Source organism: Pollicipes pollicipes, unplaced genomic scaffold (assembly GCF_011947565.3).
Source record: "Pollicipes pollicipes isolate AB1234 unplaced genomic scaffold, Ppol_2.1 Scaffold_5724;HRSCAF=6776_pilon_pilon_pilon, whole genome shotgun sequence".
Taxonomy (NCBI): domain Eukaryota; kingdom Metazoa; phylum Arthropoda; class Thecostraca; order Pollicipedomorpha; family Pollicipedidae; genus Pollicipes; species Pollicipes pollicipes.
The window spans coordinates 26,775,293-26,802,139 of record NW_023596746.1 but is presented as its reverse complement, the minus strand read 5'-3'; the positions used below and the strand labels follow the sequence as shown (position 1 = coordinate 26,802,139).

The 26,847-nt window shown below is 64.1% G+C and overlaps 1 protein-coding gene across 1 annotated transcript in view; it reads left to right on the top strand.

The window, feature by feature from the left end:
* The window catches only part of LOC119102881 (ensconsin), a 46,099-nt gene extending 19,787 nt beyond the window's left edge, over nucleotides 1-26,312 (top strand). The window contains exons 8-13 of the mRNA XM_037226331.1: nucleotides 2,935-2,974; nucleotides 6,065-6,286; nucleotides 7,154-7,180; nucleotides 10,364-10,566; nucleotides 13,554-13,702; nucleotides 25,573-26,312. Of these exons, the coding sequence (XP_037082226.1) occupies nucleotides 2,935-2,974; nucleotides 6,065-6,286; nucleotides 7,154-7,180; nucleotides 10,364-10,566; nucleotides 13,554-13,702; nucleotides 25,573-25,589 (658 nt within the window). The 3' untranslated portion in view covers nucleotides 25,590-26,312. The remainder of the gene's footprint in view (nucleotides 1-2,934; nucleotides 2,975-6,064; nucleotides 6,287-7,153; nucleotides 7,181-10,363; nucleotides 10,567-13,553; nucleotides 13,703-25,572) is intronic.
* Nucleotides 26,313-26,847: the final 535 nt, after the last annotated feature.

Below are 26,847 nucleotides of genomic sequence, written 5' to 3'. Positions count from 1 at the left end.
GCCTTTTCACAACGCGAGCCCAACGCAGCCCGGCTGCCGGACGTCACCCCCACGTGCCCGGCGAGTATCGCCACGCGTTACATACAGTCACGCCAGACACAGACACACAGCGCGCGTCTCCGGCCCCGCCGGCGCCGCCGGAGGTCCGGCGCTCGGCGCCGGCCGCCCCACCTGTCCAGGTAACGGCGCCGCCCTAACACGCGCCGCCGCGCCGGCTTGTCCCGCTCACCTGGTTTGGGTCGGGGCGCGGCCCGCGCTCGCGCGCGCCGCCCCGGTCGCCTCCGGTGCTGGGCTGTCCGGCTGGACGGCATGGCATGCGCACCACTGACTTGGACTGCATCCCCGGGCCGGTGGCGTGGCCACGCCGCTGCCACGTGCATGGACTGAATGTAATATGGTCGCCGGTGGCATGAGTCACACAGGACTGCGCCGTATTACCATGCCGAGTCATGCTTGCATCGGTGCATCGTGCCGGGCGATGGTTTGTTTGCTGAGTGGCTTTCGTCTGGGGGTGAAAGCATGCCCGAGCTCCGCGAAATGGCCTCTCATCGGTCTGCCGACGGACTGGCACTGACTGAGTGCGGTCCATAACCAGTCGCACGACGCGCTTTGCTTCTTTGAGGGCGTTAAAATATTAACATCCGATGGATGTATGGCCTTTGGTTCAGAACCGCGTATAATATTGTATATGGATTTTATTCACGGCCAGATCTTATGCCTGGCGAATGAATATCGAGCAGGCGCGCACAAGTGACTTTATTGGGCCTCACATAGCTTTTCATTGTCTGTAGTTACTGTTGAAACACTTGTTGTGCCGCGTACGAACGCCCTTGGACACTTGCTGTCGTTTGAGGATGTGCAGATGTGTCTACTGATGGCGTGAGCTGGTGACTCCGTGTTGGTGTGATGCGTGAAGGGTTGTGCTTCCAGAAATGGCGGCTTGGGACTGACTCCGTGTGTCCTGGAACCTCTTCCGCCGCGCTGTCATTGTTGCTCTTTTGGGCTGGGTTCTCGGTTAAATTGATGTATTTGCGGTTGGTATTGTCCTTGTTTTGTAGTTGTTCTCCTATCTTTGTTTCATTGTTCTTACCCGGTTACTTATTGTTGGGATTAGCTGTAACTTGATGTGTTTGTTGGCCTCCGCGTGTCTGCTTCTCGCTGAGTTATTGTCCTAATTTCTTCTGTGGCTCTCTCCTCTCTCAGTCTGCTCCCTCCCCTTCCAACCCCCGTCCGGTGTGGCGCTCCCTGCCCCTGCGCCGCTCGCTCGTAGCTTGTCCGTCCCCGGCGCGCCAGCGCTCGATGGGACCTGTACCCGGCGCCGCCGGCTGTAACGCTCGCCGCGCCCGGCCGACAGGCGCCGGTGGCGCCTCCTCCCGGCCGTCCTCGGCACTCTCTCAGCAGAGCGGCGCCGCCGCCGGCGGCCGCGGCGTGGCGCTGCGGTCGCGGGCGTCGCCGCGTCGCCAGCGGCCGGTCAGCATCGCCGGCCTGCCGTCCCGCCCGGCGACCGACAGGACCGATGCGGAAGGTACGGCCGGACCGGTGGCCGCGCGCCGGTGGGGTGCCGGCGATGGCGCCGGCTCCCAGTGCGGCGGCGAGCGCGCAGAGCCGTGCGCCGTCAGAGCCCCCGTCAGAGTGCGCCGGAGAGTGAACAGGAACAGTGTAGGCGCGTGGCTCTTTGTCGTTTGTGGAGTTGGACGGTGCTATTGGTAGAGGAGGGATATCCCCCCTCATTTTCTCGAGGTAAATCCACGCGGATCATATCCTCAAGCAGTGCTTGCCGGAAACTCAAGGCAGATAGCTTTGGAACGGTGCAGTTCCCCCATCCTGGCGGCGCCGCGTGCAGCTTATCAAATTAATTCGTCGGAAGTTAAGTCAGCCGGAAGTAAGTCGCCATAATATCCTTGCGATGTGGAGCAGACGAAACTGCGCATAGCAGTATCACACACCGGTATGACGACGTAACGTTGTCGGCTATAGCCTCGGAAAATGTGAAGCTCGATGGGCGCATTACCGCCTGGGAGGGCGAGCCAACTAGTGCAGCCACTACGTGAAGACTCGACGCGTTCTCTGCGACAGGGCAGATGAGCATCAGCAGTGGCTCATGCAGGCTTCAACCTGCTTGGTCTGGGCTGTATTAGTGGCCCGGTGTACAGTGCACATAACGCCGCCCATTTTGCAGTTTGTTTTTGTACCGAGTATGCTCTGAATATCACGCACATGGTTTTACTCTGATTTGCTTGGGTTCCGCAGCGTGCATATTGTTTCGTTGATGTGCCGCCGTACATGTGCTATTAACAGCGCCTGTCCCCGTCCACGCGCGACTGCACTGACCCCAGTCGCGTGCGGCGTGGTCTGTGGAATCCCGCTGCTTGTGGCGGCAAGGTCTGGTGTCTGGCCTGTGTCTACTACTGATGTCCAGTGTCTCCTCTTATGCGTCCTGTGTCTGACCGACCGGTCACACCGCGGACCGTGGCTGCCTTGCGTCTCATGGCACGTAGCTTGCCTGTTGGGAGCCGTGCCTGGCTGTGATTCTCTGACCTCTCGTGAACCCGTTCTTTGTGACCTGTGAGCTGAAGGCTGGCATACTTGACCTGCTGTGTCGCTGATCTGTTCGTGGTCTTCTGTGTGGAGCCAGGCCTCCGTACCTGACCGGAGAAACCTTGTCCATGGCTTGACGCTGGCGTGCCTGACCTGACGGGCCCTCCGCCTGGCCAGACGGGCCCTCCACGTGACCTGACGGGCCTTCCGCCTGACCTGGCCTGCCCTGCGTGACGTGACGTGACGTGGTGTGTCGCTGACGGCAGCGTCGCGGACCCCGGGCCGGGTCAGCAGTGCGTCGACGCCGCGCCGACCGCTGCCGGCCAGCGCGCCGTCCACCGAGCCGCGCCGACCCGCCGGCGCCGCCGCCACCGCCGCTGCCGCCGCCGCGCGCAGAACGCCGGCGCAGGTGAAGGTGGACGACGCAAGGAAGAAGGTGAGAACAGGACTCGGCGGCCGACAGCGGCGCACGCCGTGCAGTGTACCTGCATTGACTGAGTGTACCCGCCAGTGTCTGAATGTACCTGCCAGTAACAGAGTGTGCCCACCAAGGGCTGAGTATACAAGGTGCACTCGCAGTAGCAGTACTGAGTGTACCTACAATGACTCGGTGCTGAATACCCGCCAGTAACCGAGTGTTCTCGCCGGTGACTGAGTGTACCAGCAAGTGACTGAGTGTACCCGCCAGTGACTGAGTGAACCGAGTGCGCCCGCCAGTGACTGAGTGTATTGAGTGCACCCGCCAGTGACTGAGTGTGCTGAGTGCGCCCGCCAGTGACTGAATGTACTGAGTGCACCCGCCAGTGACTGAGTGTACCCGCCAGTGACTGAGTGTACCGAGTGCGCCCGCCAGTGACTGAGTGTACTGAGTGCACCCGCCAGTAACTGAGTGTACCCGCCAGTGACTGAGTGTCTCCGCCAGTGACTGAGTGCACCCTCCAGTGACCGCAGTATTACAGGACAACATCTCCGACAAACTGACGGTCGTGCAAACAGTGATGAGATGAGCGAAGTGTTGGCGCTGGCGTAAATGTAGCTTTGGCTGTTCTGAATGGGAAACAACGCGTGCATTGGTGCAATAACGAGGAACTTTGCTTCATATGAAATATTCCAAACGGTTGTGATGCTGCCGTAGCCCTCGGTAGCGTACTCTGCATGTTGTTAATATCCAGTGCGGAGGGCCCGTGGCCGGACTCCTTACGCTCGGTAGCTGGGGTGCCACACGCACCTGATGAAAACATACCTCTGAGTTGGTGCGTTACGTCATTGGTCTGCCTGCCTTTGTACGCCTATGGGACGGGCTATGTGGAGGGTGAGGTCGAGTTCTGTATTGCGTGGTAAATGGACGTATCTCACGCGTTTCTGTAAAAGGAAATGGCTGGGTGTGCCGCTGCAATGGAGTGAAGAGGACGTCTTCTGACGTTCCAGAAGCAGCGTTCCAAATCCAGCACGCCCCAGCCGGCGGAGGCGCGGCCTGAGGCGAAACCAGAGCCGGTGCCGGCCGAGGTGGCGCCACCGCCTGCGGAGCCGGCCCCTGTGCCGGCGGTAGAGGTGGCGCCACCGTCGGCAGAAGTGGTCCCGGAGCCGACGCCCGAGGTGGCGCCACCGTCTGCAGAGGCGGCCGCGGAGCCGGTGGCCGAGGCGGACGGCACGGCCCCGCCCGAGGAGCCGCGGGACGCCTCTCCGCCGCGTGCCGTACCCACCGTCACCGTGGAGCCGGCCACGCCGCGGCCGGCGCCGCCCGCCGACGAGACCCCTGGTGAGCGCCCCGCCCCGGGAGCGGCCGGCGGGGGCGGGGGCGGGGGCGGGGCAGGGCAGGGCAGGACAGGGCTGGGGCAGTCTGACGTTTGAGTACTGCACTGGTCCGCGGGGGTTGAGCTGGTAGAGTCGGTCTGCGTGATCCCTCCGGAGATGGCTGCGGGGTCGCGCGAGAGATTGCCCAGCTACGGGCGCTAATCCTGACATGCGGAAGAGGCCATGAGGTTGGTTGCGCTAGCAGCTAATAGCTCTAGGATGTCGCTGAGACGAATCAGAAGTTGATCTCTATTAGCGGCGTGCGTTATCGCAATCTTGCTTTGTCATCAAATTGCGAACTTTCGTGGTCTGGCGACAACCGAATAACGTGATCGAGGGAACAGTGAGCAGTGGACGTCGTATTAACCAGTGTTCCACGTTTGCATGCACGATGTGGTACTGGCGCAGTCTTGCAGTACTACGTAGAGGAAACAAGCCGGCGGATTAGTGACAGCGTGTCGTGCTGACGCCGTGGCGATTGCAGATTTCCTCGAAATGGAAGAACCTTAAGCTTATTTCACCACGTGGCATTGAATCATTTCACCGTCGAGCTTTCGGTGGCCGTGACCCCCGCGGTGCCGAACCAAACCCCCGAGTGTCGTCACGGTCCCTGAGAGCGCTGAACAGCACGGCCGCGGGGCTGCCTTCGTTTTCCTGGCGCTACCGCCGGCTCTTCACCGGGGCATTCCATTGGAGGGGAGGGACAGACGTGCTGAAGCAAACCACTCATCGCACTGTGCGGAGAAAGGTAGCGTCGTTGGTGACGCCTGACAAGCAAGCCCGAATTATTTTCATCATGATCGTCGACCCGGTCACCCTCCAACGAGCCTTTGTTTTGGCAAGTGATCGATTACAAAAGAAATTCTGACGCAACCACTTTTTGCGCTACGCGCGTGAGCAAGGTCAGAAATCTGGTGCGTACGTGCCGACCGTTTCTTGCTACATTGAGCCGACGGGCGGAACCCACCCCTACCCCCCGGGTAGTGTGGCCGGTACGATAGAAAGACCTGCCCTGACCTGGTTTCCCCGGCGGACGTCGCTGGTACGTTGGAATTGCGCTCACCGTTCGGGTGCGAGAGCGAGATCTGCCGTGATCTGCCCTGCCCTGCCCTTCCCTGCCCTGGCGTTCCCTGACCTACCCTGACCTGACCTGACCTGACCTGACCTGACCGGCAGACGCCGCCGGCACGCCGGGAGAGCGGCGCCGGGCCGGCTACGAGAGCGAGGCGGCCGCACGCGCCGCGCTGGCCGAGAAGCGACGCCGCGCCAGGGAGGAGGCCGACCGCCAGGCGGAGCTGGAGCGCCAGCGACTGGAGCAAGAGCGACTTCAGGAGCAGGAGCGGCTGCGGCTGGAGGAGGAGCAGCACCGGCGCGAGATGGAGGAGCAGGAGCGGCTGATGGAGGAGGCCGGCCGCGCCGAGCAGGAGCGGCTCCAGCGCGCCATCCAGGTGCGGCGGGCTGACGGCCTGGCGCCGGGTGGCGGCAGCTCGGTGCCATTTGGCGAACTTGATGCTATCGAACCGTATGGACGAGAATTAAGTGTACGTGAACCGACCTGCTTTCTCACCGACCGCGCGTAACGCTGGGCTCTGTGACCCCGACCGAGCGGGAGCCGGCCACTGCTCTGAAACGGAAGCCCAGTAAGTGTGACGGCTGACAGGACAGGCTGTTGTCGGGCGTGCGCGCTGTCGCAGCGAGGGTGTGAGCCTGACGAGGCACGCGGCCTCCTCAGGAGGCGGAGGAGCAGCGCGCCCGCGAGGAGCAGGCGCGGCTGGAGGAGGAGCAGCAGCGGCGCCAGCGCGAGCTGGAGGAGGCGGCCGCGCGCGAGGAGGCGGAGCGTGCTCGGCTGGCGGCCGCCGAGAAGCTGCGCCAGGAAGAGGCGGAGCGCAAACAGCGCCGCAGCCGCGTGGCCGAGATCATGAGCCGCACGCGCAACAACAACGCCCAGGAGAAGGTGGGTGCGGTGACGTGACGTGACGGTAGCGGTAGCGGTAGCGGTAGCGGCGCCGGCTGGAGAGGGGCCGTGTGTCAAAGGAGTCCGCCTCTAGACGCCGGGGGGGGGGGGGGGGGGACGGTGCGAGATGGTGACAGGCGGTATGCCAGGATGAAGGTTTTGATCTCCGTCCGGTGTTTCGCGGTCCGGAACCGTCGGCTGCTGGCCCGCCCTGATGGTGTGCGGTTTGGGCTGACCCTCCATAAGGCTGCCGGCGAGCCTGTCGCTGTTTCTGTGGCTCGGTTGGGAGCCGTGTTTTCACGAGCTGACCCCGTGATCTCGACCGGAAGCTTGGTCGCTGGCGGGCGGTGCTGGTTCCCGTTGTTGGACTTCGTTGGAGAGGAGTGTCGCCAGCGCTCACTTGTGTGCTGCGCTGAATGGCGCGGAGTGGCGATATTATTGGTTGACTTGACATTGCCTCGCAGGCATGGGTAGTGACTTGGTGATGACTCCATAGGAGAAGCTGAGGCCCATTTCGGTTTTGCTTCACGGGCGTTCATTGTCTCATGTTGACCCTGCCGTTGTATGCCTGTCCTGTCTGTTACGCTCCCTGGCAACAAGCATATACTGCCGTTTGGCTGAATATTAATGCAGTGGGAGTGGAAATCACTCCATAGTGGGACTGGTGCGGCTTCCATCTACTCGTTCAGACAGGAAGCTGATAGATGCCGCGTGCCTCGATGCCGGTACGCCAGTGCTGCCAACCAGTCTGGTGGCGGCAACCCAGTCCGCGACGTGTGTGTGGGTGTGGTGTGTTTGTGGTGTGTGTGTGGCGCTGTGTGGTGGAGAGAGTGAGATAGAGAGCTGACGCGTTCGACGGTTCCACAGACGGAGGGCTTGGAGGGGGAGGATGAGGTTAGTGGCACTGCGACGGCTCTGCTCGGGTCTGTTGGCTCTCTTTCCCTCGTTCTCGGGCTCTGTTGTTTCCCTGTCCCGCCTTCTGGGATTCTGTCGACCCTATAGCCTTCCTTCTCAGGCTCTGTTGGCTTTATGTTCTGCCCTATGAGGCTCTGTCGGCCCTCTGCCCTGCCTTCTGGAGCATTATCGGCTCTCTTCCGCGACTTCTTGGGCTCTGTCGACCCTCTATCCCTGCCTCCTCGGGCTCTGTCGGCTATCTTCCCCGACTTCTCGAGGTTTGTCGGCCCTCTGCCCAGTATCGTTGTCTTGCCTGGGTGTGTCGGGTTGGCTGTCTGCAGTTGTGATCCGGTGATGAACCTGCCTCTGGTATGTCACGGGCTTTCGCTGGCAACATGGTGCTCCATGCTGGGCATATTCGCATTCGCTGGTGTTCCATGCTATCCTGTCAGCCTGGCGTCAGTAGTGCCTGGCAGTGGTGCCTTGTGACCTAACCCACACCTCTGAGCGTGGGGAACTTGGGGCCTAGGGTGATCTGTGACGTCACACTGTCTCCGAACTCAGCACTGCTTCCCAACGACCACCGCCATCCAGCACTCGCCACAGAACACGCGCGGGTCTCCACGTGCTGCACGCGTTCATCCTGCTACGCACCCATGGCAGCCAGAGCGCGTCAGCTGTGACCCGGCCGGGGACCCCGCCGACCGCCGGCCTCCGCCCGCCCACTGCCGTCCCTGAACGCCGCCCCGAGCGCCGGGCTGCTGACCGGCCTTGTTTATGAGCCGCGTCCCGGGCACGTGGCTCCTGTTTGGGCGGCCGCTATCGCCGAGTTAACCGAGACGCGTCGGCACCCGCCGCTGCAGCGCGAGTCTGCAAACACGAGCCCGGTGCGCGGCGCCGGGCCAGCGGCGCAGCACAGCGCTCCGTTGGCACGCTGCTGCGACTGGGGCGCGGTTGCTGAGTCGAGGCCGGCGGCGTGGCTCGCGTCTGAGGCGGCCAGCGCGGAGCGGGACCCGACCGGCGTCCCCCGCGGAACGGATAGCGACAAAAGGCGCGCTGCCGTGCTATGTTGTGGGCGTGCTGACGCAGGTGGTGGCCGGAAAGGCCGGACATTCTAGTATGACAGGCCTGTTTAGGATGTTCGGGCTATTTTCGTAACTTTCGTCATGCACTGTTCAATGTAGTGACTGTTGCGGGCCACCCAAATCCTTGCGTTGGCTGTTGCTGTACAGCCGTCCCTAGCTTTGACTTTGTTTGAACACTCACACTAGCTTATGTGAAAGGGTTACCCGCGTACAGTTATACTGCATCGCCCTGAAGGTCCCAGAGGCTATATGCTAAAGCCGTCGATAACCGACAAAACTGTCTCACCGCGCGATGGAGCAGCGGAGTTTGTTAGCAAACGAAGGCCATCTGTCATCCTGAATGGTGCCTTGTTTGGAGGGCCAAGTGTTCGCAGCACGCCACCCAAGTGACCCTGTGCTTCAGGCCGTCCAAAATAGCCGTGACACTTCAAGGTGCGCCGTGCGACCCTAACGACGCCGTGCGAACGGCCGGGCCCGGCCGGCGACCGTCGACCGGTCCACGTTCGTCTCGTGCGGGGACGGCTGGCGCCGGCCGCCCACCGCTGTGGTGCCGTGACCCCGGGGCTCTCCAGGCAGAGGGAGGGGGTGGGGGCCAGGGCCGTCCGTTTGACGCCGGGAGCTGAGTCGCGTTACTGTTACTGCGTGCACCGAAGCGCACCGCGGGATGAAGTCGCGAGCTCTGTGCGCCGTCCGGCGTCCGCTCGCTCGTCCGCGGCCGTCGGACTGGTGGTCCGTGAGCCGGCAGGAGTGACGCCGGGGCTCGGCGCGCCGCCCGTTGGCGACGCCGGCGGTCGGGGGATCCGGGAGAGTCTGATGACGCGCGGCGCCGGGCCGCGTCGGCCAACTTGTGTCGGAGGAGCGCGGCCCAGCCGCCCGCGGCCGGGGTCGGTGGGAGCCGAGGGCGTGCTGGCCCCGGCGCTCCGCCGACTTTAGTTCCGGCCGGCCCGCTCTGCAGGCGTCTGCTCCCACCGCCGTGGCTGGCTGCCGGGCGTTCCGGGAGAGGTAGCCTCCTCCCCCCCCCCCCCCCTGTCGTCGGGCACGCCGCCGCCGCTGGATGGTACGGCTCTTCGTCCGAGAGGTGGCTCGGGCCGGTCAGCTGTTTCTGACTCGGTTGGCGCCTTCTCCGAACGCTGCCAGCTCCGGCTGGCGCGTGTGTCCGCGCTAAGAGGCGACTCGCGTCTGGTGGGACTGGTCCTTGGGGACGTGACTGGTGACCGACAGTCGCTGGTGCGCTCCGGGGCGGGGGGGGGGGGGGGAGCAGTGTACGCTGGTGCCGTGGCGGTAGACCAGGACCTCGGGGCCTGGGCCTGGCCTGGCCTGGGCTGGTCTGGTGCGGCGGACTGGGACACGATGCCGGCAGCTGGCCACCGCACTGATTGGACATGTTGTACTATGGCTGGTTTTGCCGCCGATGAGATGGTAGACCACGGCCGAGCGGCGCGCTGTGGCGCGCGGCGTCACGCTTTTCTAGACGCTCGCCACGGCTGTGGATGTTCCTGTCAGGCGGCGTCGGTGGAGCGGCGCGCCCTCCGCTGGCGGGCGGGGGTGGGGCTGGGCGCGGCTGAATCACACGGAGGGGCGAGCTGCCCTCAGGTGGGCGCTGAGTCACGACAGACCCCGGCGCCAGCTCCAGCGCCGACGCGGCGCCGCTCTGCCGGTCTCGTCCGCAGTGGATTCTACCCTGATGAGTGATGCACAGCCTGAACTTAAGCCGCCACGACCGGTGGTGGCGTTGTTGGGTCGTTGATTGGGCTTAGCGTGGCGCGCTGGCTGCGGAATGAGCTTTTCTGTGGAAATGCATTGAGCGGTCCTGTGCAGCAGAACGGTGCTGTTTCCGGTGCTTCCAGCGGCGCTCGCGGTCGCATACCGCCTCACGGAAACGGAGCCAAATAGCAACCGCGCTGATGCCGCCGACTGAGTGCACAGGTCTCCCCGCCGGGTCTCACGTGAGCGTGACTCCCGCTGACTCCCATGACCTTCCGACTCGGCCGGTGTCCCCAGTAGATTCCCAATGAGTTTGAAATGAACGTGACTCCCCGCTCCTGCCCACTATCAGGCGAGCGCGGCTCCCGCTGACTCGACCGTCTCGTGCCCTCAGGCCGCTCCCACCGAGTCGGAGATGAACGCGGCGAACGCTGCCCCACCAAGCGGGCCAGAGCAAGCGCCCGAGCCTGCGCCCGAGCCGGAGCCGGAGCCGGAGCAGCCCATGTCGACTGGTTCGAGCCCGGCACACACCAACGGCACCAACGGTCACAGCGGCGGGCCCAGTCCGGAGCCGGCCGAAGACGACCATCACAGCGAGTGAGCGCCGCTCCCTGCGTCCCGGCCGGGAGTCCGCATTGCTGGTGGCCAGGGTGTCCGCTGAACGCCCTCCTGCGGTTGGTTAGATGTGGCCGTCCTCTCAACGGGGACTGTGGTGAAGCCTTCTCTGTAAAGTCGGGCCCCCCCCCCCCGCCCTTCCTCCCACGAAAATGTGCGTCAGATACCCGGGAGGGGGCGAAACGGAGACGAAAAAGGAAACCTGATGCAAGGACCATGATGAAACATCCTGGCTTTCGTTCGAAGCCGCATCCCGCAGACACCGTGGCACGCTTAGATTAAGGGTTTTGCCACGCTCTTTCATCATCTGGTATCTGTTTACCCTGGCATTTCCCGCGGCAGGCGCGGCGGGCCGTTGGCGCGTGATTTAGATCCTTCCAGTTTGTTTTCCCAGCCTGTCCCGCCCTTTGCGTTGGCCCCGGCTGCGGTGGCGGTGCTCTCGGCTCGCTCCGGACCTGAGGGGCGCGTCCATAAGCACCGGAGTGGTCTGGGCAGTCCGGGTTCGCACCGAAAGGCTTTAGGGCCTGCGTTCATCATGGGAGCCTGTACAGGTCCGTTTTCACCAGGGTGAGATCTGGCGGCGCCTCCTGTGTTGATCAACGATCTGACAATCGTGACAGCGTCCCACCGGTAGCTTGCTCGGGCGGGCGCTGCTGCTGTTGGTCCATCCCCCGGGTCGTTCCGGCCGCCGTTCGTGGCGTGGCGGCCGCCCGAGCGCCCCAGTCGTGACAGGCGTGGCCGGCCGCCGCCGTCCGGCCGCCCCCGCGGTGCGGTGTCGGGCTCGCGGCGGGACCAGGATCGATCCGCAGGGGCCGTGGAGGGGGTGTAAGGCGCCGGACCGCCGTAGGCGACCGGTGCGCTGCCGACCGGGCCTGCGCCACGAGACGGACAGCCATGTCCGCAAATTTGGGCAAACCGCTTGGTTTCTGAGACCTGGGATGAGCACACGTGGCCTGGAAACTTACCCGACCCAGAGCATCCCACATGTACCTGATCACATAGGACGTAGTGGACGTTGTTCTTCAATGCATTATCAGCCGATGTAAATAGCATGTAAGGCTCGGGCCGTCACCACATTTGAAGCCGCCGCTTAGTATCGGGGAAAGGGGGGGGGGGGGGGGGGGGTGGCGCTCACAAACACGAAACAGAATGAAAAAGCATTCAGTTTGCGGCCAGAATGATCGCCGCATATGACCCAGAGATTACAGCAGGTCCCGGGCGCGATAAAAACACTTCGTTGGCGTAATATAGACGAGTCGAATTCCAAACGCGGCACACTTCCTATCAGCCAACTGCTAAGGTCGCCAAACGCCCGCAAATTGTGTCTACTGCCCTGGTGCTGAGACGCGCCGTTCCGAGCCAGTCGCATGTGCCAGAGTCCCCTTCCCCCACCCCCGCCCCTTCCACACGTAGCCCGTCCGTATCACCCGTGTGTAGAGCCGCCAGTGCATGCAACCGCCTGACGCCAGATGCCAGGGGGGCCGTGACGTCACGCAGGCATTTCCGTGCGGGCTGGCGGGTTTGTTGTGGCGCGATGCTGGGCCGGGCTGGGCTATTTAACGTTGCTTGTGCTCGTGTGTTCTGCATTGTCCGTTATGCTACGAGAAACTGGAAAAGCCACGATGTGAGATTTCTTGAATCGCATGCCGATCCCGCCCATACTCTGGGCTGATTGGAGTGCGGCCGCCATCGCGCTGGCGGCGCCAAGTACTGCACGATCCGGACTAGATATATAGGAAAAAATGAATGTGCGCGGAAACCGCTGCCGCGATGTATATATATATATATATATATATATATATATATATATATATATATATATATATATATATATTACAAGAGTACCACACCACAGGAAACACCACATCACCGACTTAGGTAACCGTCTCATCGTCCTTGTCGCTCCAACGGAAGGGCGCAGAACAGATAGCTTGGGACGTGCTGCCGCATGCCTGTGTTCCCGGTATGGAGACATGTTCTGCTGGCCACCAGCGAGCGGCCCGGCGTCTCGTCCGGCTGTGACGGGGCTCCTGGCGCCGGCTGCACCGGACCGCGAGCCGCGCTCGGGCACTCCCTACAGCATACGGCCCGTGGTGTGGTCTGCCGGAGGCTGTCGCTATGGGTCAGGCGCTGCGATGAGCCCGCCTCCGCGGATACGTTGCTGCGCTGGGTACTGTATTGTCCTGCGTCGGGCAGGAGTCCACCTCGTCCCGACGGCACATGCCGCGCTGCTGGAGCTTCGCCGTGTGCTGCCGTGTTTTGTTGCTGACCACCGTGAGCCGGCCGGCGTCGAATCCCGGCCACCTTTTCAGCCATCCTGCGCCCTGTGCCTGCCGCGTCCCCTCTGACCTCCTCGGAGGCTTCCGGCACGGACGTCGGTGCCGAGCCGGGACTGTGCCGCCCGTGGGGACGTCGCTGGCCGCAGCTGGGCGGCTTCCTGTTCTGAGAATCGGCCGGCGCTGGCGGCTGGTGGCGAGCGAGGCGGCCGTGGGGAGGCGAGCGAGCATTGCCGGTGTGGTCAGCTGGCGGCCGCGACGAGACCGCCTCGAGTCGCTGCTCTGTGCGCGGCGCAGCGTAGCGAATGGTTCGTGTGTCAACTTCAGACAAGGCAATCCAGTTAGGGGTCCAGGTGGAGCCGACTAGATTCGTCCTGTCTCGTTTCGTCCTGTTTCGTTCCTCTCGTCTCGTCCGAACTGGGATCAGGAGTAGTGTAGAATTCCCTCCAATACGATGCATATTTTTCTTCAACTCTTTCGGTATCGCAGTCCACTGCATTGCTCGCCGAGCATGACATCTTGCTGACGCTCAGCTTCTCAAGCCCTCGACCAGCTGAGAGGCGGCCAGGACGAGTGCCTGAAGCTGCCGTGAAGCTGACGAGTGCCTGAAGCTGCGGTGTGCTGCCGTGTTACGTCCCTGTCCGTGACCTGCCGCGGGCCTGTCTCTGATCCTCCTCCGCCCGCCGCCGGCAGCATCATCCTGCCGCCGCTACACGCGCTGAGCCTCAAGTCGACGCCCACCGCTGACGAGGACTCGCTCAACTCTAACGACACGTCACACGCCGCCGTCTGTCTGGCGGCCGCGCCGGCCGCCGAGCTCGACCACGCGGCTCCGATGGCAGGTAAGGCGACGCTGGCGGGTGTGGGGGAGGGGGGGGAGCACGGGGAGGCGGCGGCGGGGGCGGGGAGTGCCGGGCAGCGGCGCCGCCGGGTGGACGAGGCGGGTCGGGGTGGCGGGACGTCGGTGGAGCGGGCTGAAGGGACGACACCCGGGTCCACGCACGAGATCACGGGTGGAACGTGGACCGCTGTTGACCAGTGGCGTTCGCAGAACAGGGGACAGTACCCGGCGGCACTTGAATACCATTTCTCGCGGCGGAGGTGAAACCCCTTCACTGATGAGTGTCGGCGGAGCATTGGACGACACCGACACAATGGGCCGGCGTCGCCCAGCGCTGCTCACCGGGAAATGCCTTCCCTCGCAGCCAATAGCGCGGCGAAGACGCCCGGGTCTCGTATCTCGTAACACAAGGGCGTGTGGAAGCATCGTTAGATATCTCCGCTGCCAACAATGGCTGTACGAGCTGGGGCGCCAGTTACTGTCAGTTTCTGTCACGACAACATGATGCACGTTGCCACGTCTCCTTTTATGAAGCGCCAGCGGCTGCGTTGGCCATGTTAGCGCTAAGGGCCCAGGACGCAACGGGGATTCGAACACGGCCTCCCTCCCCCATGTGGGAGTCCGACGCACCAACGTCTCGGCACTACGCCCACTCCCGCCCGTTGGGCCCGTTGGAGCCGCAACGTGGGCGTGGTTCAGCCCGTTTTTTAGATGCAGCCCTCGCGCGCTGCCTTTCAAGCCCGGGATCATGCGAAAGACAGTCCGCTTCAAGTGCGTAACATTCCACGCAGAACCGGGCGCTCACCTGACCCGCCTCATGGAACGCAGACATTAGACGAGACCATCAGCAAAGGAGCCGGGAATGGCTGCCTCAACACTGCTGCTTCTTCAGGCACAACACCAATGGCGAATTCGTTGTCGAGATGCAAGTTTGCGGTTCAGACCAGCGGGCAATGAGCTGACGAGGGGAGTAGGAAGCTTCTCCGGTTCATGCTGAATGTACCTCAACAGTTTTTAACAGATCGCTTTGGGTGATATGTGCATAGATATGCATACGTATGTATAAACATTAATATACAGATATATGTATATGTGTACATATATATATATATATATATATATATATATATATATATATATATATATATATTATGCATATGTACACGGGGCAGCCCCTCATACTTCGATAGCGTGGTCTGCGGTGGACGCTGATTGCCGTAAATACTGGCGCAACAAGCGTCCGTTACGTTTCCTTTGGTTCGTTTAATATGCATCTATATCTTAATGTATTGATTTACTTATATGCATATTCCAAAGGTGTGGACCCATGTGCCCACCTCTTCAACCGCCGTCTTTTTGCGCCTTCGTCCTGAAGACCTCCATGTACCTCACAATTTCCCTGTCGGCCTCCCCGCTCCTGCCTCTCTCCTCCGTGCCTGCGCGGCCCTGGTTCTGACCGTTCAACATCCACTCTGCGACCGGCGCCGCTCTGCCTCCATGCCCGCGCCTCTGCATCTCCCCTCCACCGGCGCGCCCCTGCACGGCCGCCGCTGTGCCGCGCGCTCCGATTGGTTTCACCGGCCGGAGGGGGCCGGAGCGCTCGTTATCTGCCGGCCGCACCGTGACTTTGACACACAGCTCAAGGTCACCGCTGCCCGCCGGCCATTAGACTCCCGCTGACGCCGCGAGCGGCGGGGCCGGCGCGCCGACGGGCAGCCGTGCGGCGGCCCCCGCCGTGCGGGAGAGGGCCGCGGCGAGGAGCGGAACGGGACGGGACGCGAGGGGCCGGGCCGGCTTGACCCCGTGACACACGCGGCGATGCAGCGCGGCTGTGTGAGCGGACAGCGCAGTCCGATGCTCACCAGCTGTCGGTCCGTCTCCGTGTGTTGGTCCCAGCGGCTGCCGGGCGGGCCGCCTCCGTGTGTTGGTCCCAGCGGCTCGCCGGGCGGGCCGCATCCGTCTGCTTGTCCCAGCGGCTCGCCGAGCGCGGCCGGGCTGACTGACACCGGAGCGGCCCGGCCGTCGGACGCCGCGGGTGGATGGCTGCTGGCGCGCTGGTGCCGTCGTGCGGCGAGCAGCTGCGTCACCCTGCCACGGCTTTCCGGGGCTCCGCTCCTCCTGATCCAGCTGTGCCATGCGCAGCGCGGACCGACCGGCGGCGGGGCCGCTGAGTTTGCGAACTCTGAGCGGCCGCGGCTCAGCTTCAGCCCGGTCCCGGCACCCGTCCGCGTGTGGCGCCGCTGACCCGTCGCCTCCGCCAGGTCAGCGCAGCATCCTGCAGCGCATCATAGGCTACATCAAGAACGAGCCGGACGAGCTGTGAGTGGGCCGGGTGGGTGGCCCGGCCGGCGGCAGCTCTCAGCGTGACCGGAGCCTCGGCGTCGGCCGGAGCCGGGGCGCTCTGACCTTGACCTGCGGCGGCGGCCGACCCCAGCTGACACGCGGTGTCACGCCGTCGGCCGGTGCTTGTCCTGGGGGGCTGTGAGCTGTACGCGCCCCGCTGGCCGCGCTTCGCCGGCGCCGTCCGCTGTGGACTGGTCGCTCAGCCGGGGGCTGGGGGGGGGGGGGGTTGACCTCACCGCCGGACCGTGACCCGGTGTGGCGGATTTGACGGACTCGACGTGGGCTTTGTCGGCTGGGGCGCGGCCGAGCGCTGGACCGTGCTGGGGATCGCCGCATCACACGACACACTCCCGTCGTCTCTCGACGCCCGGCCGCTCTAGGACGCAGACCGGGGACGAGGGCGGCCGGCGGCCGGTCTGTAACCCGCTCTTTGCCGACTCGTATGACTCCAGACGTGTCCGCGACCGTGACCTTCCCGCGCGACTCGAGGCCTCGCCTTCCGCCCACGACCCGAGCCTTTGCTAGCGACTCGTGGCTCCGCGCGATCCGTCACGGCCCGATGACCCCGGACCTCACGCCGTGACCCGGGGCCCTGACCCTTGCTCCATGACACTTCCGCTGGCCATGACCCTGCTCCTGCCCTGCGATCTGTCACGTTCATGTGACATGTGATCTTTCCCTACGGCCCGTGACCTTTCGTTTCCTCGAAACCGCCGTGACCCGCCCCGGGCGCCTCCGACTGCACGGCTTCCTTCGCCTTCTCCCGCGAGGTGCGGCTCCACACGCACGTGACGGCGACGACGAGGCGACGACGAGCTGGTGATGGCGGTCTGTTTTTGGCGCAGCGGCCGCCCGACGGCCGTAAGATCGATACGCCGTCGGCGGCCACGTGGCGCTCGGGCACGCAGCGCAGTCGCCTCACCACGTGACCCGCCTGGGCCGCATGGGTCGCTCGTTATACGTATTTATAGGCGCAAACGAGGATATATGGTATTTGTGTGTGGGTGTGGGAGTGCGTCTTTGTGTGCGTGTGTGCGTGCGTACGTGCGTGTGCCGGTTGTAGGAGCTACATATTTTTTCCAGGGACTGGCGGCGGCACGCCCCGTTGCCATGGTGATATGGACTTATGGACAGTCATGTCAGACATGTCAGGGGGCACGGGATGTGGAGAACATGCCGCGTTCGAAGGAGTGCGGTGCCGGAGGTGCCTGACAAATGGTCTTTCACACCGATGGGCGCCACGGTTGTGGAGCGCACATACCAGGTGCTCGGTATCATTTGGTCGGCGGTCGGAAAGCCTCGATGTTGCATTAGATAGCCCGATACGCATGCGATGAAAGTCGAATATTGGCTTCGATGTTGGCGCGTGCCTTCAGGCATGTCATTCAGCAACGTTGGCGAAAACCACTGGCGGCATCTGCCGACTGTCCTCCGCCAGGCCCCACGATGAGCCGTCCGCGCCAGTCGTCTGCTCGATGCCTTCCATGGCTGCTGAGGCAGCAGGCCACTCTGACGGTGACGGCCGTGGTGACTGTGCGACAGCTATGGTGTAGGGGACCGTGGTGACTGTGCGACAGCTGTGGTGTATGGGACCGTGGTGACTGTGCGACGGCTATGGTGTATGGGGCCGTGGTGACTGTGCGACGGCTATGGTGTATGGGACCGTGGTGACTGTGCGACGGCTATGGTGTATGGGACCGTGGTGACTGTGCGACGGCTATGGGGTATGGGACCGTGGTGACTGTGTGACAGCTATGGTGTATGGGGCCGTGGTGACTTTGCGACGGCTATGGTGTACGGGGCCGTGGTGACTGTGTGACAGCTATGGTGTATGGGGTTGTGGTGACTGTACGACAGCTATGGTGTGTGGGGCCGTGGTGACTGTGCGACAGCTATGGTGTATGGGGCCGTTGTGGCTGCGACAGCTGTGGTGTATGGGACCGTGGTGACTGTGCGACGGCTATGGTGTATGGGACCGTGGTGACTGTGCGACAGCTATGGTGTATGGGGCCGTGGTGACTGTGCGACAGCTACGGCTTATGGGGCCGTGGTGACTGTGCGACAGCTATGGTATATGGGGGCCGTGGTGACTGTGCGACAGCTATGGTGTATGGATCCCAGTGATGACGCCCGAGTCGGACTTCTTCCCGGTAGTTACCGCGCTGGGGTTTGATGGCTCGCCGGGTATAGTGCAACATTGTCTTTGTGAGTTGTGATTTTTGTTGAGGGCCACCGTCTCCCGAGTTCCACAGCACAGCCGTCTGTCGTCTCGACTGGTGCTTGCATTCGTGACTGTCTATGGGAGCTAGGCTCTTCCAGCGCTGGCTCGAGCGGCTGCCGTTGCCGTGGCGCGCGCTGTCAAGTCGGTACGGGCTCTGAGCGCTGGCGAGTCGGTGCGAGCTCCACTTGACGCCTGGCGCGGGCTTTGTCTGCCGGGCGCGCGATTTTTATGCCGTTATCTACGCTGATGGGCTGTTTACGCGCGCAATCTGGCCGTATCTGAGGGAAATGGACTCATCAACCCGTCTGCTTCGCTAACTTTGCACGAAAACAGGGCAAGTTTGCGGGTGGTGTGTAGCCAATTACTGCCGGCCGGGATTAAAGTGTCGCCCCTCCCCGGCGTCCGTGCCGCAGGGGGCCTGAGGTCGGGACCCGGTGCCAGAGGACTGCGTCCGGGCTCGAGAGTGGAAACGGCTGGCGTGCCTCGGGTACGGGGAGGTCGGGATAGAGTCCCAGTCCAGGTTGGCGGGACAGCGGAGGTGGACGGTTGCGGTCGTCTGGCACGCCCAGCAGGCGGCGGTTAGTCGTGCTGCATCTCGTGGCTGTGGACGCGCCGCCGTGTTGTGGGGCTGGTACCGGATGTGGGGACAGCGCCGGGGTAGGGTCGACGAGGGCCTCTGCGAGAGACGCCGGCGGGGGCCAGCGCCGCTTCCCGCCCACGTCACGTTCGTGCCGTTGTGCCGTCACGTCACGTCACGCCTTGCGGTACACCAGACGGGAGCTGGGCGGCCGTCAGAGGGGTTGTCCGCCCTCACGTGCCATATTTGTCCTTTGGTAGGCACGTACGCGGGTGTGAGAGCGCTTCCCGTTATTTGGTCGAGTGTGGGAGGGGGATAAGGCGTCGTCGAGACAGGCTCATCCGGGATCCACTCGTGAGAGGTTCGAACTCAGAGACCCTTTCCTCCTCCTCTCCGCCCGCGCGGCCTGGCACAGTTCGGGCTGGGAAGAGTCGGCACACACACACCGTCGATGCGAACTGCCGCCTCACGAGCCAGCGACGGGGCGGCAGTTCCCGTGAGCATACGTTCGGTACCGGGAGAGGGACCTCAGCGGTTATGGCAGTGCGGGACACTGGCGCAGCGCCGAAGCGCTCGCTCGCCGCCTGTGTACGGCCGGCCGCGGCGCCGTCACAGCCCGTCCACCAGCGTGCAGAGCTGGTGAGGCGTGCCGCGCGCCGGGGTGGAGCATCCGGCGCACAGCTGTGCGACCCGACCCCGCCCCGTCTGATCACATCAACACAGGGGGCCGAGCCTCCAGCACACAATGGTCGCCGTGTGTAGCGTTCCCTCGCCTGCGGCTCACTGCGGCTCGCTCGGCCGGGGTCGGCGCCGTCAGAGGTCAGGGCCGTGTCGGGGCAGTGACGCGCGGGCCTGGTCCGGGCGAGGATCGGGGGCCGGGCCGAGGACGGGCGCTGGGGCCTTGGCGAGTCCCGGCGCGGCTGGCGGCGCCCCGTCTGATTCACGGTTCGCCTTCGACCCGTGAGTCAGAGCCTCAGGCCAGGGACGCCGCGAACGCTGTTGGTTTTGGACCCGACCAGGCCCAGTGGCCGTCGCCTCTGGACGGTCCAGCCTGGTGCCCCCCCCCCCCCCCCCCCCCCGCCACCCGCGGGGGCCAGATCTGCCGCGCACCGGCGGACGCCGCCGCTGGCGGTCAGGGAGGGGACGGGACTCGGCGTCGACCGCTGACGGTCAGGGAGGGGGACGGGACTTGGCGTCGACGCCGCCGGCAACGGCTCACAGGCGCGCACGGCGAGCCGGCCAAAACACCCAGCCGCGCGCCACTCGAGACGGGGTACGTGTCCGAGCTGCGGCGGCCGTGATAGCGCTGTTTACCGAGCGGGCCGCCCTGAAAACGAGCCCCAGCTGGCGAGGCCGCGGCGGCCGCGGCGGCTCACTTGTCGCGCGTTTTGTTTTGCCGGCCGACAGCGCTGCTCCGTGTCAGCAGTGGGTTCACGCCGGTTTCGTCTTCTCGGGGAGGGGTCAGTGGAGGTGACCTCCCCCGTGGCTGCCGCTGGGCACCGTCCAGGTGTTCCAGGCGTTGTTGGGCGCACCAGAATGCGGCTCCTCCGGCCGCCTCCCTCGTACTAATGCGTGCCGGGGTTCTGTTTCTGTGTGTGAGTGCTGGGAACATCCCGCTCCCGCCTTATTGGGGTGTCGGCCCCCAGTCGGTGTCCCGGGGCACAAGTGTCGGCCCCCAGTCGGCGTCCCGGGGCACAGGTGTCGGCCCCCAGTCGGCGTCCCGGGGCACAAGTGTCGGCCCCCAGTCGGTGTCCCGGGGCACAGGTGTCGGCCCCCAGTCGGCGTCCCGGGGCACAGGTGTCGGCCCCCAGTCGGCGTCCCGGGGCACAGGTGTCGGCCCCCAGTCGGCGTCCCGGGGCACAGGTGTCCGGCCCCCAGTCCGGTGTTCCGGGGGCACAGGTGTCGGCCCCCAGTCGTTGTCCCGGGGCTACAAGTGTCCTCGGAACCCACCAGACAGAAGTCTCGTGTCCCGGGGCACAAGTGTCGGCCCCAGTCCGTGTTCCACGGGGCACAGGGTGGTCGGCCCCAGGGTTCGGGCGGTCCCGGGGCACAAGTGCGGCGAGTGCTGGCCGTGCCATTACACAGAGACAGCGAATGTACGCTGTCCTGTGGGTAATGTCTGTACTAGAAATACATACATTGGGCATTAGCCAACATGTTTACCCACACCCGAACAGCGCATTTCCTAGACGACGATTGATGCGCACCGTCCGGTTTCCGCGCCCTGCCGGGGCGAAACCCAAGTGCGCCGACCAGAGTTTCAAACCGACCCCGGACCGACTCCCCGCCGAGTGCAGCGCCGGTGCGCCGCGGCCGGAGCGTGCGCGCCACGTTTGCCGGCGCGCCGCGCTCGCCGCCTGTTGCCGGGCTGCCGCGGTCTGCCGGCCTTCCGGTCGCCGTCACACTTCCGGTGGTCGCCGCCGCGTCGTTTTTACGACTGTTTTTCAGCGCGGCGGCGTCGTTTTTGCGCGTCTGGCACATTCCATCTAGCGGACGGCGGGTCGGCCGTCGGGGGACGCCGCCCCAGGGCTCCGCGGGGCCGGTTGCCACGCCGAACGACCGGCGACGATTGTCGGCGGCGACGGCCAATGCATGCAAACGGCCGGCGGACGGCGGACAGCACTGATAGCGGCGGGTCTGACAGAGGGGGGAGGCTGAAGCTTGTGTACAGCTTAGGCTCGTGCAGAGGGGAGGGCAGACGGGGGAGACCTGGAGCTCGTGCAGTTGCCAGGGGCAGGCGGTGGGCGGCGAAGAATGGAGCTGGGACGGGTGCTGCCTGCGCGCAGTGGCGTGGCTTCCACTTGTCGCGTGGCAGGGTGTCAGACAGCCGCTCCGTCTGGTCAGGCCACCGCTCCGTCTGGTCAGGCTGCCGCTCCGTTTGGTCAGGCCGCCGCTCCGTCTGGTCAGGCCGCCGTTCCGTCTGGTCAGGCTGCCACTCCGTCTGGTCAGGCTGCCGTTCCGTCTGGTCAGGCTGCCGCTCCGTTTGGTCAGGCTGCCGTTCCGTCTGGTCAGGCTGCTCCTCGGGATGGTCAGGCCGCCGCTCCGTCTGATCAAGCGGCTGCTCTGGATGGGATGACGGGGTTCCGTCTGCCAATGATGGGGTCGCCGGCTCGGTGAAGGGAGGGCCGGCTTCGGAGTGGCTCACCAGCCGGCTGTGAGGGGAGGACCCGCTTGGGCTCAACGACCAGCAGTCTGCTGGCGCGCCCAGCGGTCGGCACACCGCCGGCCGCTGGTGCCGCCGGCCGGCAGCCACCAGCGCGCCGCGGGGCCGGAGGTTGGCCACCGCTCCCTGGCTGCATCGTGTGACCTCCACACAGCTGTAAACAGAGCCGCCTCTCCGGAGCGCTGAAGCCGTGTGGCGGCGCCCTGGCTGCCGGCGGCTCGCGCCTGGCTAAATGAGGAGCTCCGGGCTGCTGGCAGGCGCGTCATGGCTCGGCCGGCGGTCCGCGGCTATGTACGGCGTCCGGGCCGAGCTGCCCCGCCCCGCAGATGAGCACTGGCACCGCCGGACGGGCGGCACGGCCAGCCTGTCAGCGGCCAACTCCCTGACGCTGCACGGGCCGAGCTGCCGGTCACGCCGCCGCCGATTGGCTGGCGGTAATTGGGAAGGTATGGGACTCGTCCGCCGCTGGGAGCGAGCTAACGTCTGAGAGTGTGTGGCACGTGCTCGGGACCGACCGGCGGTGGGCGGCGTCTCCGAGTGTCGGGCCGCGGCCGCGCGGAGGCAGTCGGTCATCGTGCCGACCCCGGTCGCGGCCGCCCAGCGCCTGGCGCCCAGGTACAACACCGCGCTGTTTGACCTGGCTTCAGCCGCTCTCTCGCCGCCCGGGTCCAGCGTGTCCAGCGTGCCCGGATACGGGGACTCGGCGCGACCGACACTCACGGTCGACCCTCGTAGGGGCCCGAGGCTCGCGGTCGACCCTCGTAGGGGCCCGGGGCTCGCGGTCCAACGAGCGAGCGGGGCGGCGTGATGTGCAGGGCTCCCCGTCTGCACAGCGTGTCCGATGTGTGTCATTCCTGTGGCGGCTGGGTGACTGATGCGGAAACCCCTTACCGGAGCAGCGTCATCGGTTTCGCCGGGTTTATTTTAGCGTTTCATCTGTTTTCCATTCTCCCCTGATTTTCAGTCGTTACTTCACTGGCATCGATCAGATGCATGACTGAGACAGCCCGCCGGCGTCTGATGTGCCCCCTCCCCCCCCCCTTCCCCCTTGTCTGAGGTGTCGCCGCGGCTGAGCACTGCTGGGCCCCGTGACAGCCTGGGCCGCCCCAGGCCGTCGGGATATGCCCGGAACGCGGGTGTGACCTCAGGCCGAGCCGCGGGCAGACAGTGTGTTGCGTCACGACATCGCCAGCGGCGTCGGCAGGGGTCACTGAGCACGCGGCTCGCTGTTTGCCCCGTACTTGAGCCCGATACCGTCCAACGAAAACAGCGCTGACATCGGCTGGGGTGGGTTTGGCCCGAGCTGTGCTGGTGTACGTCAGACGGCCAGCTCGAGGCGATGTGGGGTTCGCGGCTGCTGCCGGACGAGACCGCCGCCTGCAAGCCGGGCATTGCGCGGCTCTGCAGTGGTCTCTTCCTCGGCTGGGAGCGGTCGTGTTCCCCCTCCCGCGTCCTCGGACTAGCGCGGACGCCGTCCTCTTGGAGGCTCCGGGCTCGTGCTGTCGCTCGGGGACTCCCGGCGCGTGCTGTCGCTCGGGGCTCCTGGCTCGTGCTGTCGCTCGGGGACTCCTGGCGCGTGGTGTCGCTCGGGGACTCCTGGCTCGTGCTGTTGCTCGGGGCTCGTGGCTCGCGCTGTCGCTCGGGGCTCCTGATTCGTGCTGTCGCTTCGGGGACTCCTGGCTCGTGCTGTCCCTCGGTGCTCCTGGCTCGTGCTGTCGCTCGGGGACTCCTGGCGCGTGCTGTCACTTCTATGACATCCCCTTCTCCGAGTCTCCGTTGCCTGCAGCCATTGACCTGCCGCCCCGGACTATCCCAGTCAGCTCCGCTGGGTCACTCCGGGTCGCCGCGCATTGTCCCAGCGAGTGCCCAGCCAGGTTGACGTCGGTCGGCAGTGGCTCCCGACAAACGCCAGGTTACACAACATAGGTGGCTTTCGTTCGTCGTCACGAACAATCTGTGTCCACACGGCATCGTGGTAGCTGGTACGTCATGTAACTATTTTTGGCGCCCGGTGGCCGCCGTGCCGTACTGCGCTGCAGCGTGCACGAATGCCATGACCGCGCCCCTGAGTCATCGCCACGCCACTGCCGGCGACCCCCTGGCTCTGCGGGGTTTTAGCGTACCTGTGCTGGCCTAGGCTCTAGTGTGCCTGTGCTGAACTGCACCCAGGCAAAACAGGACTTCCGCCATAACTCACTGTATTCAATTAGTTGTGTCATGTCGCTTTTGTATTTATGACCTAATAAGCTGCGATTTGGTGCGGGACATTTTGGCATCGGTTATCGGGGACTGCATTTTATGGCATAACTCACGGCACTGCACTGGAGCGACTCAATATACAACTGCGTCATGCAGCTGGTCATGCTGCGGCACTAGCTGCAGGCCGAGGTGAAGCGACCCGTCGGCCGGTCTGACCGGCACGGCGGCGGGCCAGCCTCACACGGCTGGCGGGCTCTCGGTGTGAGCCGCCGGCGGGCGCCGGGGTCAGGCGGCCCGCTCCGTTGTCGGCGGCGGCGTCGGCCGCCATCAGAGGGGCGGCGCCGACGGGCTGGCCGCCGGCGTGCCCGGCAGGGAAGGCGTGGTGCCGCGATGGCGCGGCGCCCTGGACGGAGCGGCCGTTGGAGCATGTGGCGCGTCACCGGAATCCGAGGTGGCTGGGGCTCCCCAGAACGGTCTCCGGCGCGCGCGTTCCTTCCTGGACGTCGCAATCACCCGCCAGAAGACAGTCGGTCTCCCGAGACCGTCTGGCGTCTCTCGTCTGCCGAGACCGTCTGTCGTCTCTCGTCTGCCGAGACCGTCTGTCGTCTCTCGCCTGCCGAGACTGCCTGTCGCGGCGCGCTTCAGTGAAGCGCCTGTGTGTGTGTGTGTGTGCTTGCGTGCGTGCGTGCGTGCGTGCGTGCGTGCGTGCGTGCGTGCGTGCGTGCGTGTGTGTGTGTGCGTGTGCGTGCGTGCGTGTGTGCGTGTGTGTGCGTGTGTGCGTGTGTGTGTGTGTGTGTGTGTGTGTGTGTGTGTGTGTGTGTGTGTGTGTGTGTGTACGCGCGCGCTGCAGTCGTCACAGCCGCCTTCTTCCCCTCAGCGCCCGGCGATCCTCCCCCGAGTACACTAACCGCCGGTCTCGACGCTGGTGTTTGTGGGCGTTGTCGGTATCAGAGTCGTCCGGCTTGTGTGTATGCATTGAGCATCTTGCGAGAACGAAGGCTCGACGGTCTGTCCTCCTCCGCCGCCCGTTCTGTGTGAGGATGGGCTTTCCACGCTCGGGGGGTGATGTGATGCCGTGAGAGGGCGTAGCACCGGCCGCAGTGGCATTCCTCCCTGCTGTCGCGTGTCTAAGGCTTCTCATGAACCATGTTTGTGGATGGGTGTGGAGGGAATGGTCGCTGGTGTCCGATCCCAGCGTGTAGGTAATTTATGGGGCTGTAAATATAGGGCTTCGTGTGGGCGAGACTAGAAGACTTACGTAAAACACAAGCCCGCGATTGCAAACACGTGATTTGCGTGAGGGGCTTCTGAGGCACGCGGCCGCGACAGCGCCGGGGAGCCGTCGGTTGACGCTGCGGCCCGTTCCAGAGCTGGTGCAGTTGTAGTGGCCGGTGAGGAGGAGCAGGAGGAGCCGTAGTGGCGGTGGCGAACGGCGTCAAGCTCCGTCCGTCGGCGCGGCGCGCCGGCAGTCTTCCACAGACCGGCCGCCGCCGCTCGGGGCGCCCCTAGCGGCTGGACGGCGCAACTCGGCCGAGCCCGACCGACGGAGTCCGCGGGACCGCACGTAGGCCGCTGTGGCCCGGGGCGCTGACGCCCGTGGTCTGCGGGGGGCCGCAGGAACAGACCCGCCCTCCGTGCGTGCGGGAGAGCGGCGGTAGGGAAGCTGGGCAGGACGAAGTCGCTGCGTTTTCCTTTTAGCTGTATTTTGCTGCTCGCTGGCCAGGGAGGCATTTTATTGGACCGCGGACGGGGAGTTCCCGTTCTTAGCGAGGTCGCCGCTGTTAAGAGAGCTGCTCGGCAGCGAGTTTAATCAGAATCGTGTTGCTGGGCGTGAGAGGGTTTGAACGGTGGGCCGATGCTTGGAACGAACGACGGGGCGGAAGCGGTGCATCGCCCGTGTCGAACTGTATCGATATTGTCAAGCTGGCCTTTGATGTGTCTAGTGTAAATGCGTGGTTTTAAGTCTTACCCTGCTCTTGCGCTTATTACGTGATTAATGTCTTGTTTTACAGGAGCGTTTACAGTTGGCAACTGCAGTCATTCTTTCCGAGGAATGCTTGTTTTGTAAATGTTCGATTGTGTACAATAAACTGCGACTATCCAACGCGGTGAGAGTGTGTTGATGTTGTGACCGGGCCTTGAACCCCGTGGGGAAAACAGCACAGCTCGTCGGTTATTGCCAAGCCAAGCGAAGGCTGTCGGTGGTCTTTTGGTCGATGGAAGCGAAGGGAGTCTTTTCAGGGTGCTTCTCAAAGGGTTATTGTATGCTCACGATTGCAGAACATCAACACCGAAACTGAAGGCCATCAAAGGTCGTTTTCGCGTTGCGCATAAAAGTCTTACGATTTACTACATTTGAGGCATTTGAGGTGTTCCCGTTTTTTTTATTTCAGTTGTAAATGCCGTATGCGCGCGGAAAGACTTGACGCACTTGGACTTGTAGGCGTATGATTTGAATCATGCCACGGCTGACAACTATAAGGCTTTGGTATAATCATTATTTACGTCAGCAAGTCGACGTCTTAAATCGCTTAACCCTATTTTTACGAGGGTGGCAACTGGTCACTCATACCCAATCCGAATTTTTGTATCTGATCCCAAACCGTTTTAGCCGGAGCATTCGCATTTCGTTAAATTCGCCGT